The 14,155-nt window shown below is 37.0% G+C and overlaps 1 protein-coding gene across 7 annotated transcripts in view; it reads left to right on the plus strand.

The window, feature by feature from the left end:
- LMLN (leishmanolysin like peptidase) overlaps window positions 1-14,155 on the plus strand; it is a 20,201-nt gene continuing 6,046 nt past the window's right edge. For 2 of the 7 annotated variants that reach the window (XM_026708087.2, XM_087920391.1), the window contains exons 1-15: window positions 2-196; window positions 1,040-1,137; window positions 1,353-1,383; window positions 2,376-2,458; window positions 2,686-2,803; window positions 4,055-4,233; window positions 5,784-5,889; window positions 6,773-6,867; window positions 7,106-7,223; window positions 8,092-8,199; window positions 8,867-8,943; window positions 9,617-9,727; window positions 9,875-10,007; window positions 11,805-11,964; window positions 13,962-14,092. In XM_026708087.2, coding sequence (XP_026563872.1) covers window positions 44-196; window positions 1,040-1,137; window positions 1,353-1,383; window positions 2,376-2,458; window positions 2,686-2,803; window positions 4,055-4,233; window positions 5,784-5,889; window positions 6,773-6,867; window positions 7,106-7,223; window positions 8,092-8,199; window positions 8,867-8,943; window positions 9,617-9,727; window positions 9,875-10,007; window positions 11,805-11,964; window positions 13,962-14,092 — 1,701 coding nt within the window. In that variant the 5' untranslated portion in view covers window positions 2-43. The other 5 variants (XM_087920394.1, XM_026708088.2, XM_087920392.1 and 2 more) reach the window with 5 other exon arrangements.

Here is a 14,155-nt window from a genome sequence, read left to right on the forward strand (position 1 = left end):
CCGACACCTTGGTGATACGGGACTCGGGAAGAAGGAGGCCAAGATGGCGGCCGCTTTGGCGGCTCGGGATGTTTTCCTTTTTTCCAGCCCGTTCTCGGCTTTCCTTCTTTTGGCTGAGCTGCTTTTGCTGGCTCAAGCCCCGGCCTTTAACGTCGCCTCTCCCTTCTGTCACCACCACATCCCCAATGCCAGGGAGGTGAGGATCCTGGGGGAATAGAGGGAGGCAAAATATTCCGAACAAGGGAAACGGATGGGCTGAACTGCGGGGCTTAAGCCATACATTCCATTTTTATGTGTTTTTTCGCTTGCTCGTTTAAGTGTTCAGAGTTGCTCCCATCGTATTTGGGATTTAGCTGACTGAACAACAGATTATTGAACCAAATTGTGGGGGAAAGTCACTAATGGAAGTATAGCCACATTTCAAAACGAAACATTTCCTGTTGGTGATACATAAGGGTTACGAAAGAAAAGGCTGAAACGTTGTTTTTAAACTGTTCATTCTAAAATCAATGCGGCCCTTGGTCAACTGCTTGTTTGAAATGATAATCCCAAACAGGTTTACCTGGAAGTTAGCCCTCTTGCATCTTACCTAGTAGTTTTCTTGTTGGATTCCCCATTCATCAAGATGCTTTATTGGCCAGGCTATTTTTCTGAAGATTTTGCAGGCTTTTCAGAGAAAAACATATGTTGAAAATGCAAAGATGGGTTTTAAAAACTTGGCAAGTAATTTGAAAATTGTAAAAGTGAAAAATCACTTGAAATTAGTTCATAGATCTATTTCAGAAACTTTGCCTATATACTTGTGGTGAATAATAGAAATAATAGAAGGCTGTGCAACCAAATAATAAATATTTTACATACAATCTATTAAAATAAATATGTTTACCTTCCTTTCTACCAAATGTTATTGAGTAATAAGGCTCATTGTGGTTATTAGGAACTGAACACAAACCAGTTGTATCTATCCTTCAGTTGTAAACATGATAGATCTTAATACTTATCAAAGCACTTTTATTAAATGCACCTATTCTCCAAACAGGTTATTTACAAAGTTTATCTTAAAGAAAATCGAGTTATGAAAAGAAACATTAATGAACAGCTAAGAATTAAAACTGTATATGACAGAAGTGTTGAAGTGTAAGTATAATAATTCCAAAATTATTATTGTTAATAGGAATAGCATTCAGTTTCCCTATCTGAACAAGTAGTTAAAACAAATGGTAACCAGTAGCAAAGGAAAAGGGAATGGGACTCAGCTGGCTTTATAAAAAGTGAAGTAATTTGTAATTTGTTTAGTAACAGTGCTTTATGAAGTTTAAAAAATGTCTACTAACTGCTCTCTCTGTTCGTAGATTGCTCCCTGAAAAAAAAAATCTTATAAAGGTAAATTAGTTTTGAATTATCTTTTCTTACATGAAATACTGGTTTAATTATTTTAGGCTAAAGATCTGTGTGATGTATACTTTCAAGGTTGCATTCTAAGTTGCCTAACATCTATAACTGTTCTAAGAAATTATGGCAGATATAATTCACCCATAATGCTAAGCCATAATGTTGTTTCTTTGCTTTTGATTTAAAACAATGCATGGATTAGGTCACTCTAACAAAGCATAAATATATCTCCTTCATTATGATTAATATGTCAACAATAAGATACAGGCTCACATTTCTCATTTCCTTTCTTTACACCTCCCATATACAAATTCCTTTTTGTTTTAAGTCCAGATTTAGCAAAAATCACAATATGTTAGGATTAATTTGTTTCTATCTCAGAGATAACAAGTTACCTGCCAGATTAAAGAAGTGAATTCCCATCTCATCAGTTTCAGCCCTTACATATATGCAGCATGCAGCTAGTTCGGCTGATGAACAAAAGTAGGTAGGCAGTTATTCATTCTTCAAAACTTTTATTTCAACACCAGAATCTGTGCCTCAACTGTCCACTAGTAGATTCAGCATAAAATGATAACATCAGTAAAGGTAATATTTTCAGGAGTGCCAGAGTTTAATTTAAAATATACAGTATGCTTTTCTGAATTATTATTTCTTCTTAAAATTCCTTTTTGTTTCCTGATGTTACTATTTTAATTTATTATAGGTTTGACATAATATCTTTGAGGTCTTGTATCAGGTGGGATTGTTTCCCCTCCCTAAGATTTTAAGTTTACCAACCACAAATTATCCAACTATGATGGTTTTCAAGAATGGAACTCTTGTGATTGGCAAGGGGTTACTATATCTTTTAAAATAAAGTTAATGAGTTCATGGCTGTGAAAATATGATTACAAGGTCATTAGAGTTTTGACTGAAATCTTTAGAAGGAATTTTTTAAAGTGTCAAATCTTTTTTTATTGTGTTATTTTTCTTTTGTTTAGAACAAGCTCTTCCCACAAGCTATTTCTTATTTAGAGAAGGCATTTCAAGTTCGGAAACCTATGGGTACTGTCTTGTTAAGTAGGTATGTATATTTTCCAGCATTTTTAATTGGGAGAATCAAGGAGATTTATTTTTACAAATGCATTCCATATATTATTTTCCATCTCTCAAAGAGAGAAGCTCAATTTGAATAAGCAACTTAACGTTCTGACACTGCTTTATAGTTTTTATAATTAGGCTATTGTTTTGTTTGGGACTGTTATGTGCATTCATCTCACTCATAAATATGTGATTATGATTTAATTGAAGACAGTGTGTAACAAACCAGTATTTAAGGAAGAAGGATGATCCTCACAGATACTGTCGAGAAGCCTGTGCAGAACATACCAAGTGTGGGCCAGTTATAGTCCCTGAAGAACACCTGCAGGTAACTCAAACTTACTTTATGATTTGTAGCTCAGATTATGCAGGAATATTTATACCAACAAAACGTGCAAATATAGTAGCCACCACATTTCCTTCTAATTGGCAAAACTTGCTAAGAAAAATGCTAAAGCACCTATATCAATCTAATTTGCCTGATGCACTTTGAACTGTGTGATACGGCAATTTTCTCTTACATTTACCTTTTGCACAAGACCAAAGGAAGACAGCTGTACCATGACATGTGAAAATTTTTAATTTAAGTTTTTTAAAAAAACCAGAAACCTAGAAAAAAAGATGATAAATATATATGTGAATATTACATTTCTTTTTCAAATTTCTTTATGAACTTTGGGTCTTTTCAAAGCTCTTTTAGAATTTGAAAATGTTGCTGTCTAGAATACTTTGAAAGCAGGGATGGGATTCAGATTTTTTAACAACCGGTTCTGTGGGCGTGACTAGGTGAGCATGGCCATGTGACTGGGTGGGTGTACCCCCCCCCCATGTGTTGTGGGCCTCCTTTTTGCTCCTGGGCCTCAGGGAAGGCAAAAAATGGAGTGCAGGGCAGGCACGGCACCCACCCACCCCCCGCGCTCTGTTTTTGGGCATCCTGGACCCCAGGGAAGCCTCGGGGGGGTGTGTGTGTTTTTGCTCCCAGGAAGGCAAAAAATGGAGTGTACCTGTGTGCCCCTTTGCCTCCTGGGCCACAGGGAAGCCTTCTGGGCAAAGCAGTAAGACAGTGAGGGGGGTCCCGGCACAGCTGTTCATCAGAAGGCATGGCAGGAGCACGATTTGCCTGTTGTCTGAACTATGCAGAATCATAGAACCGGTAGAATCCCACCCCGTTTGAAAGCTATCAAGCTCTTTTTCTTTGCCTAGTGTAAAACTTTGAAAACAGTTAGAATAGAATCTTAATTCAAATGTTTTTTTAGCCTAAGAAAAAATAGTAGGAAATATGTACGTTTTATAGTTAAAAGAAAGAAACCAGTTGGTCTACTGGTGAAACATCAGGTTAGTAGCCAGCAGATCAAATGTTCTAGTCCCGCTTTAAGCATGATGACTGTTGGATAACTTTGGACCAGTCAACCTCGTTCTCAGCCCAACCCACCTCATGGGGTGATGGTTGTGGGGAAATAGGAACGGAAAGGAGAATTAGGTATGTTCCTCGCCTTATAAAGGTGGGATAATAATTTAAATAAATAAATAAATATTTGAAGACTATTTGACACTGATTTCTTAAAATGTAATGTCTTAGCAATGTAGGGTATGTAATATGAATGGACGGAATTGTCAGACTGTTGGTGAAGCAGACAAGGAAGGCATTCGAGATGCTGATTTTATACTGTATGTTAGTGCTCTGACTACTGAAAGATGTGGCCAAGAAAACATCATCGCATATGCGGCATATTGTCAGCTAGAAGCAGATATGGACAGGTAATCTCCAAGCTTACTTTAAATTGATGAACTATCAGATGAAAAGCTCTGAAAAGACTTACTTGCCATCTGGGGATTGATCAGATTTCTCCAAGGACAAGGATAGATCTTCTCAGTAGATGTCACAAGTAGTCTTCACAACTGGCTACTTTTCCCAAAGTTATTGTTTCCCAATCTCAGAAAGTTTGGTTTAGAGGGTGGACTGTGGGGAGCTACAGACCTCGAGTATTTCCAATGAAGATTTACCTGCATGTATTCTGTTTTGAGCAGGGAGACGGAAGGGAGGATAATGTAGCCAGGGAATCAGAAAGACATAAATATCCTAACCCCCCCCTCACTTCTTCCCTGCTGATGTTCAGTTGATAATGCATAATTCTATGATTACACTGCAGGAAAGGTCACACAGAACCTTCAGTGAAGAGAGCAGCAGGAAACAGGATTCCAAGTGAGTCCTGCTGACTGAGTTTTTCCCCATGTGAGAATAATAGGAGAATGATAGCCCTGCAGTGATCTGAAGGCTTTCATAGGAAGCCACATTTTAAAGTGTAATGCCACAGTGATTCCCCTTGTGGTGCCCGGGTGTGATGGTGAGCAGTTGGCCTGCAGAATCTCCCATAGTATACCTTTCATGCTTCCTATCCCACTTGTTTGTTTGTTTTTAACATTTTTTTTAAAAAGGTAGACCAACTTTTATTCCCAGAATCTGCTCAGATGGATACTGTATACATAATAGTTGGCTGCAACACAGGCTTTGTTTAAAAATATGCTTATCTGCCTAGAAAAGAAAAGTGATAAAGAGTATCATGCAAGGTGAGGCTATATTCAGTTAGCTTTATGTATCCAACAAACTATCAAGTTACTTATGGTAACTCTGTGGCAAAAGCACCAATATCATGTCAATATTTAAAGACTTCCACAGACCAAAAAGTTTGAGACCCAGTAATATAACAATTGTGGTCTTGCCCTTGGACTTCCCTCCTATCTTCATTGAGTTGCTACAAGAAAAAATAAATAAAAAATGACTGTGTGAAAACTATTTAAAGCTTCTTGAGGAAAGACATGATATTAACACATTAATTATTAAAGATCTGTAGCCTGAAGCAAGAAATATTTTATTGAAGGGTCATCATCTCAGGATCATAGACTGTATCCATGGCTGAGAAAACCCCAAATATGAGAATCACTTCTGTATGGCCTGTGTTGCTGGATATGTGATCAATATTGAGTTTTTTCTTAGCACAGTAGAAAGTGAGCATGTCAAGTGAACTTAAGGGGGGAAATGGATATTTGATAGGAAACTCGATAGATGAAATTTGTATAGGTACTATAGTTTTCCATGCATAAGTACCACTAGTTGAGAGAGAACATTTTTTCTTTTTTCTGAATTTTCATTCCACAGATTTAATGGTTGCATGAGAAAAGGTTACTCCAGGAACATTTTTGTATATAAGATGTTTGTAGGCTATCATAATACAAGATATTTACATGTAATAATGAAGCGTAGCATTTTTAAATTCCTTATTTTGTACAACGTATCTCCGTTTTTCCAGACCAATTGCAGGATATGCTAATCTGTGTCCAAATATGATTTCAACCCAACCACAAGAGTTTATTGGCATGTTGTCTACAGTGAAACATGAAATCATTCATGCTTTGGTAAGAGCTGGTATTTGATGCTGTGTTTTTTTTAAAAAAATCCCGTAAAAATTAGTTTTCTAAAAAATTTGTACTGGGGCTCAAAAATTCTGTAAAGTATACAAGATCACAATCTCTAGATCTTTATATCAGGCACAATATTAAAAAATGAAGAGGAAGAAAAGATAGTAGTAGTTCACCAAAGGAAAAGGATGAAAAATCAAGACTGTTTATAAACATTTAAGCTTCAATATTATTAGCATTTTTTGATCCTGTCCAATTCCCCAACTTCTCTTTATATCTTTCGTCATTCACCATTTTTTTCAAAGTCTTATCTTTGAGATTGGCTAAATAAGGCATTGCCCTAATACTTGGTTTGGAATTTAACATATTAGTCATATTTTCTTCATGCTATACTATGCTAGAATTTTTGTGATGGTTGTGTTTTTGTGAATATTTCTGACACAGATAATCCTTGCTTAATGACTGCCCTATTCAATGATTATTCAAAGTTACAACAATGCTGAAAATGTAAATTTATCACTAGTCCTCATACTTACAACTGCCGCTGTGTCCCACAGTCATGTGGTTGCCTTTTGCATGCTTCAGAGCCAGCTTCTGACAAGTAGAGTCAATAAAAAAGCTATCTGTTGAATGTTGTGGTTACCTATGGTTCTTGCTTAACGACTGCTGATGATTCATTTAATGACAGTGGCAAAAGTGAGGTTATAAGTCTGGTGCAGTCATGTGATACTAGTCATGTCATTAGTGATGCAGTTAACAGTCCCAATTATCATTAATTGAGGACTACCTTGGTGTGGGATTGTGTCTTTCTTCCTCTCTTCCTAACAATTTTCTGTCAGAAGTTGTTCTAACATAAAATACTTTTGGGGTTTTATTTAAGGGTTTCTCTGCTGGACTTTTTGCATTTTATCATGATGACGATGGAAATCCTTTGACTGCTAGATATGCAAATGGATTGCCACTATTTAATGAAAGGTATATACTGACTTTTACAATTTTTACAAAACTGATTTCACTGAACAGTACTTGTGGATGTGATTAAAAATAGTTATTATAGCATACCTGCTTCTTGGTAATTGCATTGGAAGTCAGTTGTCTTGAAGATACAATTGCTAGTTTACTCAGATTTTCAATAGTTGAGACTCAGCTTATTGATCATATTAAGAACTAATCCTGCTTCCCAGTTGTAACAACTGAATTGTCTTCCTTTCAGCCTTGGTGTGTATCAGTGGAGTGATAAAGTTATACGTAAAGCAGTAAGATTATGGGATGTGCGGGATAATAACATTTTGCCTCATAATGTATTCCTTTTGGTAACTCCTAAGGTAGTTGTAAGTATTATTTTTATTTTATTTCACAAAAATCTGAACTGGTTGTCTAGATTCTTAGTGGCAAATAGTGATGGAAGCTATGTTCAACATGTTAAGATTCAGCCCTACTGCTCAGTCTCTGACAAAAATGTTTCCTCATATTGTCAGTTTCGAAATCAGTTTAGCTTGGAAACCAATTCCTGAGGGTTCTCTGAATGACAAGAGAAGATTAACCAGGAAATATACTGTACCTATAGATGCATACTCTCCAAACCCCCAATGTCCTTCAAACACTGCCACAGAATCTGGAATAATTATAATGCCTCAATACTCTCCCTCCCTCAATTCTCTATAGCAGAAGAAGCAAATTTGTCAATCTTTTTGGTGTTAATTTAGTTCGGCTAGCATCCCTTATTGTACTCTGCTTCCTCGGGCTCCTGGGAGTTAAATAGATCTAAATTGCCACACACTGTTATGTGTGAACAAAGGTTCTGGGAAAATTATTCCACTTCCACACTATTGCTGCTGCTTCTACTTTATGGGGAATTCTTGACGGTTCCAGTTGTATTTAAATTATTAAAATATTTATGTTTTTTCCTGCTCTCTATAATTTGTAATGATTTTAAGAATTGAATCATTGCTAAATGCTCCATAATAATGTACCGCAGGGGCTGAGGTTAGGTGATCTGTCACAGAATCACCCTTTTGCTGGTTTCCAAGTGCTATTAATTTATAATGAAATTTCTTGACTTCAAGAAAATATGAAAGCACCTTAGGTTCTCATTGAAAATCTCCGTTGGGTAAATATAATGTAAATTTGATGTGTAAAATGAAGCAGGTGTTATTTTGAAATAAATAATGTTGAGATTTGTTTTATACCTTTCTAAAGGAGGAGGCAAGAAAACACTTTGACTGTCCAAATTTAGAAGGAATGGAACTAGAAAATCAAGGTGGCATAGGCACAGAGCTTAATCACTGGGAGAAACGGTTATTAGAGGTAAGTATAGTCAATTAATACATAGATATTCATGGGGTTGTTTCAGTATGAAATTCAGCGTGTAGAATTGCAACCGGTTTTGTCTCTAGTAAGTAGAGCAACTCAAGGATGTTTAGAATGATTTTTTTTTTATCGATCAGTACAGCCGGAATGAATACAGGTATATATCATTAACTAAAAACTAAAAGTCATCAGAGAATATATTTATCTACATACCTGGACTTATTTAATTCCTTTATTTTGAAGGTTGTAGAGAAGAATTCTACGTTAGTCTGTAAATAATAGAAAATTGATTGTTTAGCATGCGAAGGAAAGATGCAAGACATCTTTGTCAAGATACCAGGCCAGGAATGAAAGTTCATGTATATTTTATAATTTAGAAGCATTCACATTAACAGTTACAGTAAATTTTGATTCTCCATTCTTCCATTTAGCTACTCCATTGCTCTATTTCTTATTATAAGAAAATCCTGGATGTAATTTACAGATAGCTCCCTGATATCCCAAGAGCAACTCCTAATTTCTCTGTGATTATTAAAGTAATGAAATATGCAAAATTTCAAAAATATTATTTTTCTCTCCCACTTCTTTGCTTCCCACAAAATGCAGAACTGTTTCTCTGGTTACTTTATTGCAGCTAACTATTATTGATTTGGTTTAATTCCAGAATGAAGCAATGACTGGATCACAAACACAGAACAGGGTCTTCTCCCGGATTACTCTGGCATTAATGGAAGACACGGGGTAAAAAAAAAGATGCATTATAGTTATATAATATTACCTGTAGTGCTTTATAAATTACTTCCAAAGTGTTGCAAAGCCCTAGTATGTGGAGAGTAGGAGATACTTCCTAACAGGCCATAAGTGTCATGGATTTCTCTGCACTGTTGGAAATGCATAAAAAGACATGGAAGGGAATAGCAGAAACAGGTGGGTAGATGCCTAGTCAGATAGAGTTGAACGGTGTTTATGGTGGATTTTGTGTTATCCGTTGAAACACATTCCCAGTACTTTTTGCAGCAACCTTTCTGGCTCAGTGGACCTGCGGAGGTGGCAGCGACAGGGTGGGGGTGGAGAGGGGATAGTTTCAGTGTATGTGCATTGCTTTCACAAATGCAGCTTCACTTGCACACGCACACACCCGCTACGTCCATGGCTAGTTCTGAATGGGCTGCAGCCCAATACTGGACCACAGACTAGGGGGTTGGGGATTCTTGGTTTTTTTTAATTATTTCATTAATGAAATATGCTTAAGTATTGGGAAGGAGGACCCAGGAGTCTTGGGCATCATAACACAGGTGCCGTCTTTACAACCTAATAATCCCTAAGACTTTTAAACACTTTGATTCTTTGATGTTAATAGTTCAGAAAGTTGGACTCTAAAGAATCTTTCCATTTCCCTTTGTTATTTTTGCAGCTGGTATAAAGTGAATTATAGCATGGCAGAAAAACTAGAATGGGGCCGAGGAAAAGGCTGTGATTTTGTGATGAAAAGCTGCAAGTTTTGGATCAATCAGCAACGGAGAAAGTAAGAATAATATAGGTGCACTGCATGTTCATTGATGGCCTTGAAATTGTCCTTACACATTAACTATTGTGAATAGTGAGTAGTGTTTATTAATACCGAAACACATATGTATAACACGTTACCTGCTGTTCTGTTTTTAATCTTAAGAAAAGAACCAGTAGCCCCATATTGTGACACTCTGAGAAGTAATCCATTACAATTAACATGCAGGCAGGACCAAAGAGCAGTAGCAGTGTGCAATTTACAGAAATTCCCTCAGCAGTTGCCTCAGGAATATCAGGTATGTTGTATGACACATGAAACAAAAGTATGCCTCATTCTTCTGAATTAATAACCTTGTTCAGAAGCAGTGTTAAACCAAAGGCTGTATTCATTCAATGGGCTATGCCAGGGTTTATGTATTAGGTGATAATTACTTGGGTTTTATCATTACAAGGGATTAAAGCATTCCTGGTGTCCTTCTGTATACTTACAGTTGCACTGATTCTGTCTAGTGGAGAAGGGGGGAAGATAGATGCTTTAAGGTTCTACAAGACTTAGGCTACCCGTTTTGCCTCTTAAAACTATCTAAATCTCCATATTAGGAAATAAAACATCCCAGAGAGATACCTTGCTGGTTCAAAGAGCAGGAATACAAAATGTAATAGTAAGTCATAACAAGCACATTCTCCTGTTACAAACTGTATTGATTAGGTTTAAACATTGTGAAAAGCCATGCATCCTCATTCACCGTGTTTGTGTGAATCCAGGTTTAATATTACAAGAGCATCTTTTGTCTTCTAATAATATTGTGAAAGCATCCTTTGTCTTCATCATCCCTGTTTCTTGGCTACTCTTCCAGCATAGCAGAAAAAAGGGTTTAGATCAGTGCTTTTTTAATGAATCCAACTTACTTCTTTTGAAGTTAAAAGGAATTGAAATCTGTATAATTATAGTTGAAGAGTGTACAAGCATCTTCACATTGGGTTAAAAATTTCAATGTTTCATTTTTTTTCCATTCAATCACTCCCAATTCTAAGCGACTGCCTAAATAAATCCCTGCTGTTTTCTTGACCAGGATTTTCAGAAGGGTTTGCCATTGCTTCTTCTTACACCTGAGAGAGAAGAACTGGCCCATGTATACTTAGCTGGCTTTGTGCCTAAGGCAAGATTAGAAGTCATCATCTCTTACTTTTTTAGCTTGATGCCTTAACCACTGCACCAGACTTATTTCATTAATTAGCTTTTAATCTTATTAAAGCTAAACTGCATTTAAATAGAAGTTAATCTTATCTAAAAATCAGCCAGCTATGGAAGCATCCTTGTAGCTCCAGCAGTAATAGAGAGATAAGGTAGGAGCTATCAAGCATGATTAGAATTATATTTGAATACATCATTGGCTGAATTAATGCATTGCGCTAAAGTAAACCATATCGTGGTTTGTCAGGTTTCGCTTATCCTGTGTTAGGAATTCACTTGTTTATTCTTGTTCAACAAACCGTAACTAAACAATACACACTTTAATGCAATATATGACTGTGAGACCAGGGATGGGTAGATCAGCCTCTACAACTTTTGGAGATCATTGGGTGACACAATAATATTACTGGAAGAGATAGAAATTATTATGTTGTTATAAAGCTTAGTACATTGTGTTGTTTCAATACACAGTTGTTTGTATACTGCATTTAAAGTTAATATTATTATTTAGATAGCTTTTAATATTGAGAAAAGAGAAATAATTTTCTTATCAATATTACAAATTAGATTTCAATATTACATCTTGATTTGTGGAAATTTTAAGAATTTAAAGTAAAAATGGAATAGGGAAACGTTTATTTTAACCCTTCTTCTGGGTTAAAGCTGTTAGCTGTTTGATAGTAACAGCTGTTACTATCAAAAAGCATATCCTGAGGCAGTTTTAATTCTGGTAACAATTGCCGCTATGTTATTTAGTTTCCTTTCATTTGAAACTTCTGTATGTGAATATAATTTCTCCATTAGTAATAATGATGCAGTTATCGTCAAAAGCTGTTACTGTAACTTAACTTTTCCTTGCTTTTGCAACCATATCTGTAACACTTTTTTTTTTTTACAGTATTTTGATAGTCTGTATGGCGTGTTGCCAAACGACTTGCCTCACTATGGTGGGTCGGTTGAAATTGCTGACTACTGCCCTTTTAGTCAAGAATTCAGTTGGCACTTAAGCGGCGAATTTCAGCGCAGTTCAGATTGTCGGATACGGGAAAACCAACCAGGTCAGTTGGCTTTGGACTTGACTCCACCTTTGGTCATATCCAGTAGTGTACATTTGGCTCAAATTTAACACAATATGCTAGGGGATCCCAGATCACTCTGAAGGAAGCCTTAGAGCAGAGGTGTCAAGCTGGATTTCTTCAAGAGCCAGATCAGCATTGGAGTTCTCCACAGGCCAGCCAGGGTCGGGGAGATGGGACAGATGCCTCCTGCAGCACCTTGCCGGCCAAAATGGGGTGCAGGGGCCTCGTAGAGTCGCCCACACCTTGTTTTCTACCTGGACGGCCTCCTGCAGCACTTTGCCAGACAAAATGGGGTGCGGTGGGGGGGGATTTTGGGCAGGCCTTGAGTTTGACACCCCTGCTTAGAGCTATGATGCAGCAAGAACTTCCACTATATACGCTCTTTGAATGGTAATAATCTTGGTTTATGGACAACGCATGGTGGCTGCATAGATCTTTAGGGGACCTGCAATTTTAATATTTTTCCCTTCCCTGAAAATGGTCGTTGAGATTTCTTTTACCAGTACTGCGCTTGAAATGTTTAAAATTTGGCAGAGGTGGTCTTTTATCCTACAGTGCTTTGCCCACACCTTCTCACCCAGTGCTGACCATTCCATAAGTTGGGAGGTGTACTCTACGCATGAGCTGTTGTATGGGTAGAATATCTGGATTTGGGTGATGTAAACCTAAATTGGAAGAGGCAATCCGGTAATCTGCTCTGTGAACAGAACCATTATGGGAAGCAGCTATGCTGAAATTTCTGGTGGCTAAAAGGACAGCTGGTCCCAAAAAGGGCTATGCTTTGTTATTATGGGTTTTCCCTGTTTTGTATATACCCCAGTTCATATATGTATACAGCTATTCTGTCATCAGGTCTGAGGTTATCCCACATTCTATCACCATAGCTGAACTTCTGACAAACCCTTTTAGCACCACTGATGAGATAACTTGAAAATATTATTTATCCGATACCAATCTGTGTTATTTAAAATTCTTTTTATATACAGGTATGGCAGAAAACAATATGTCTTCTTGGTGATTTCTGAACAGAAGTTAAATAAATGCATTTATATCTTGGATGTTTACACATTGCTCGTTTACTAAAATTTGATTTATCAGTTAGTGCTAGCATTGCAGAGAACATGATGACAATGGCTATTGATCAGCGTTACATTGAAATGCTTGCCTATGCTGAACATATGTCTCACCATGGGAATATATTGCTATTGATTTTTATTAGAATGCTATTGATTTTAAATTTGCTACATGCCAGTCAGGGATGGGATTCAAATTTTTAACAACTGGTTCTGTGGGCATGGCTTAGTTGGTGGGCATGGCTTGGTGGTCATGTGACTGGCTGGGCAGGGCCAACTCAATATCACTCACATCGAGGCACCCATCTCCTCACCTGCCCTCTCACGACTGTGGGGAAGCTGCAACAGTCGTAAGTGTGAAAAACGGTCATAGGTCACTTTTTTCAGTGCCATTGTAACTTTGAATGGTCACTCCACACAAGCAAAGCACCAGCAAAGGAGGAATAAAAAACTCCAGAGAAGTTCCTGAGACAGGAAGTCTAGTCCTGCCAAGAATGTAATAAGGGTAAACGGAGAGGTAGTTTCTATAAGGAACACCAAAATGTTTCCTTCCTGCCTTCCTTACAGGATTAGGCCAGTAATTTCTTCTAACAACCGGTTCTCTGAACTGCTTAGAATGTTAATAACCGGTTCTAGCGAATAGGTGTGAACCTGTAGAATCCCACCCCTGACGCCAGTCATAAATTATGTGTGCATTCTTCAAAATATGTTACATTTCTTTTGAGTTGCCTGCCTAGTGGACAGTCAAATATACACTGAATAAATGATAAAGCTGGAGAACAAGTTAGAAAAATAATTTATTGCCAGTTCTGCTTATGATATAAATATCTTAGTAATATCTGATAATTTTATTGTCTCTATAATCTGATAGATCCTAGCAGAAAATTGCAAATTTTTTTGTAGATCCTTTCAGAAACTATGGTGCAGAGAAATATGGGCCAAATTCCATTTGCCTCATTCAAAAGTCAGCTTTCATTATGGAACAGTGCAGAAAGAAATTGAGTTATCCTGATTGGGGTAGTGGCTGTTATCAGGTAACTGCAACACATTTTAATTTAATTTTGCATTTTGTACTACTATGCTATATTAAAATAATT

Source organism: Pseudonaja textilis, chromosome 1 (genome assembly GCF_049901715.1).
Source record: "Pseudonaja textilis isolate UNSWEBS1 chromosome 1, rPseTex1.2, whole genome shotgun sequence".
Classification (NCBI taxonomy): Eukaryota; Metazoa; Chordata; class Lepidosauria; order Squamata; family Elapidae; genus Pseudonaja; species Pseudonaja textilis.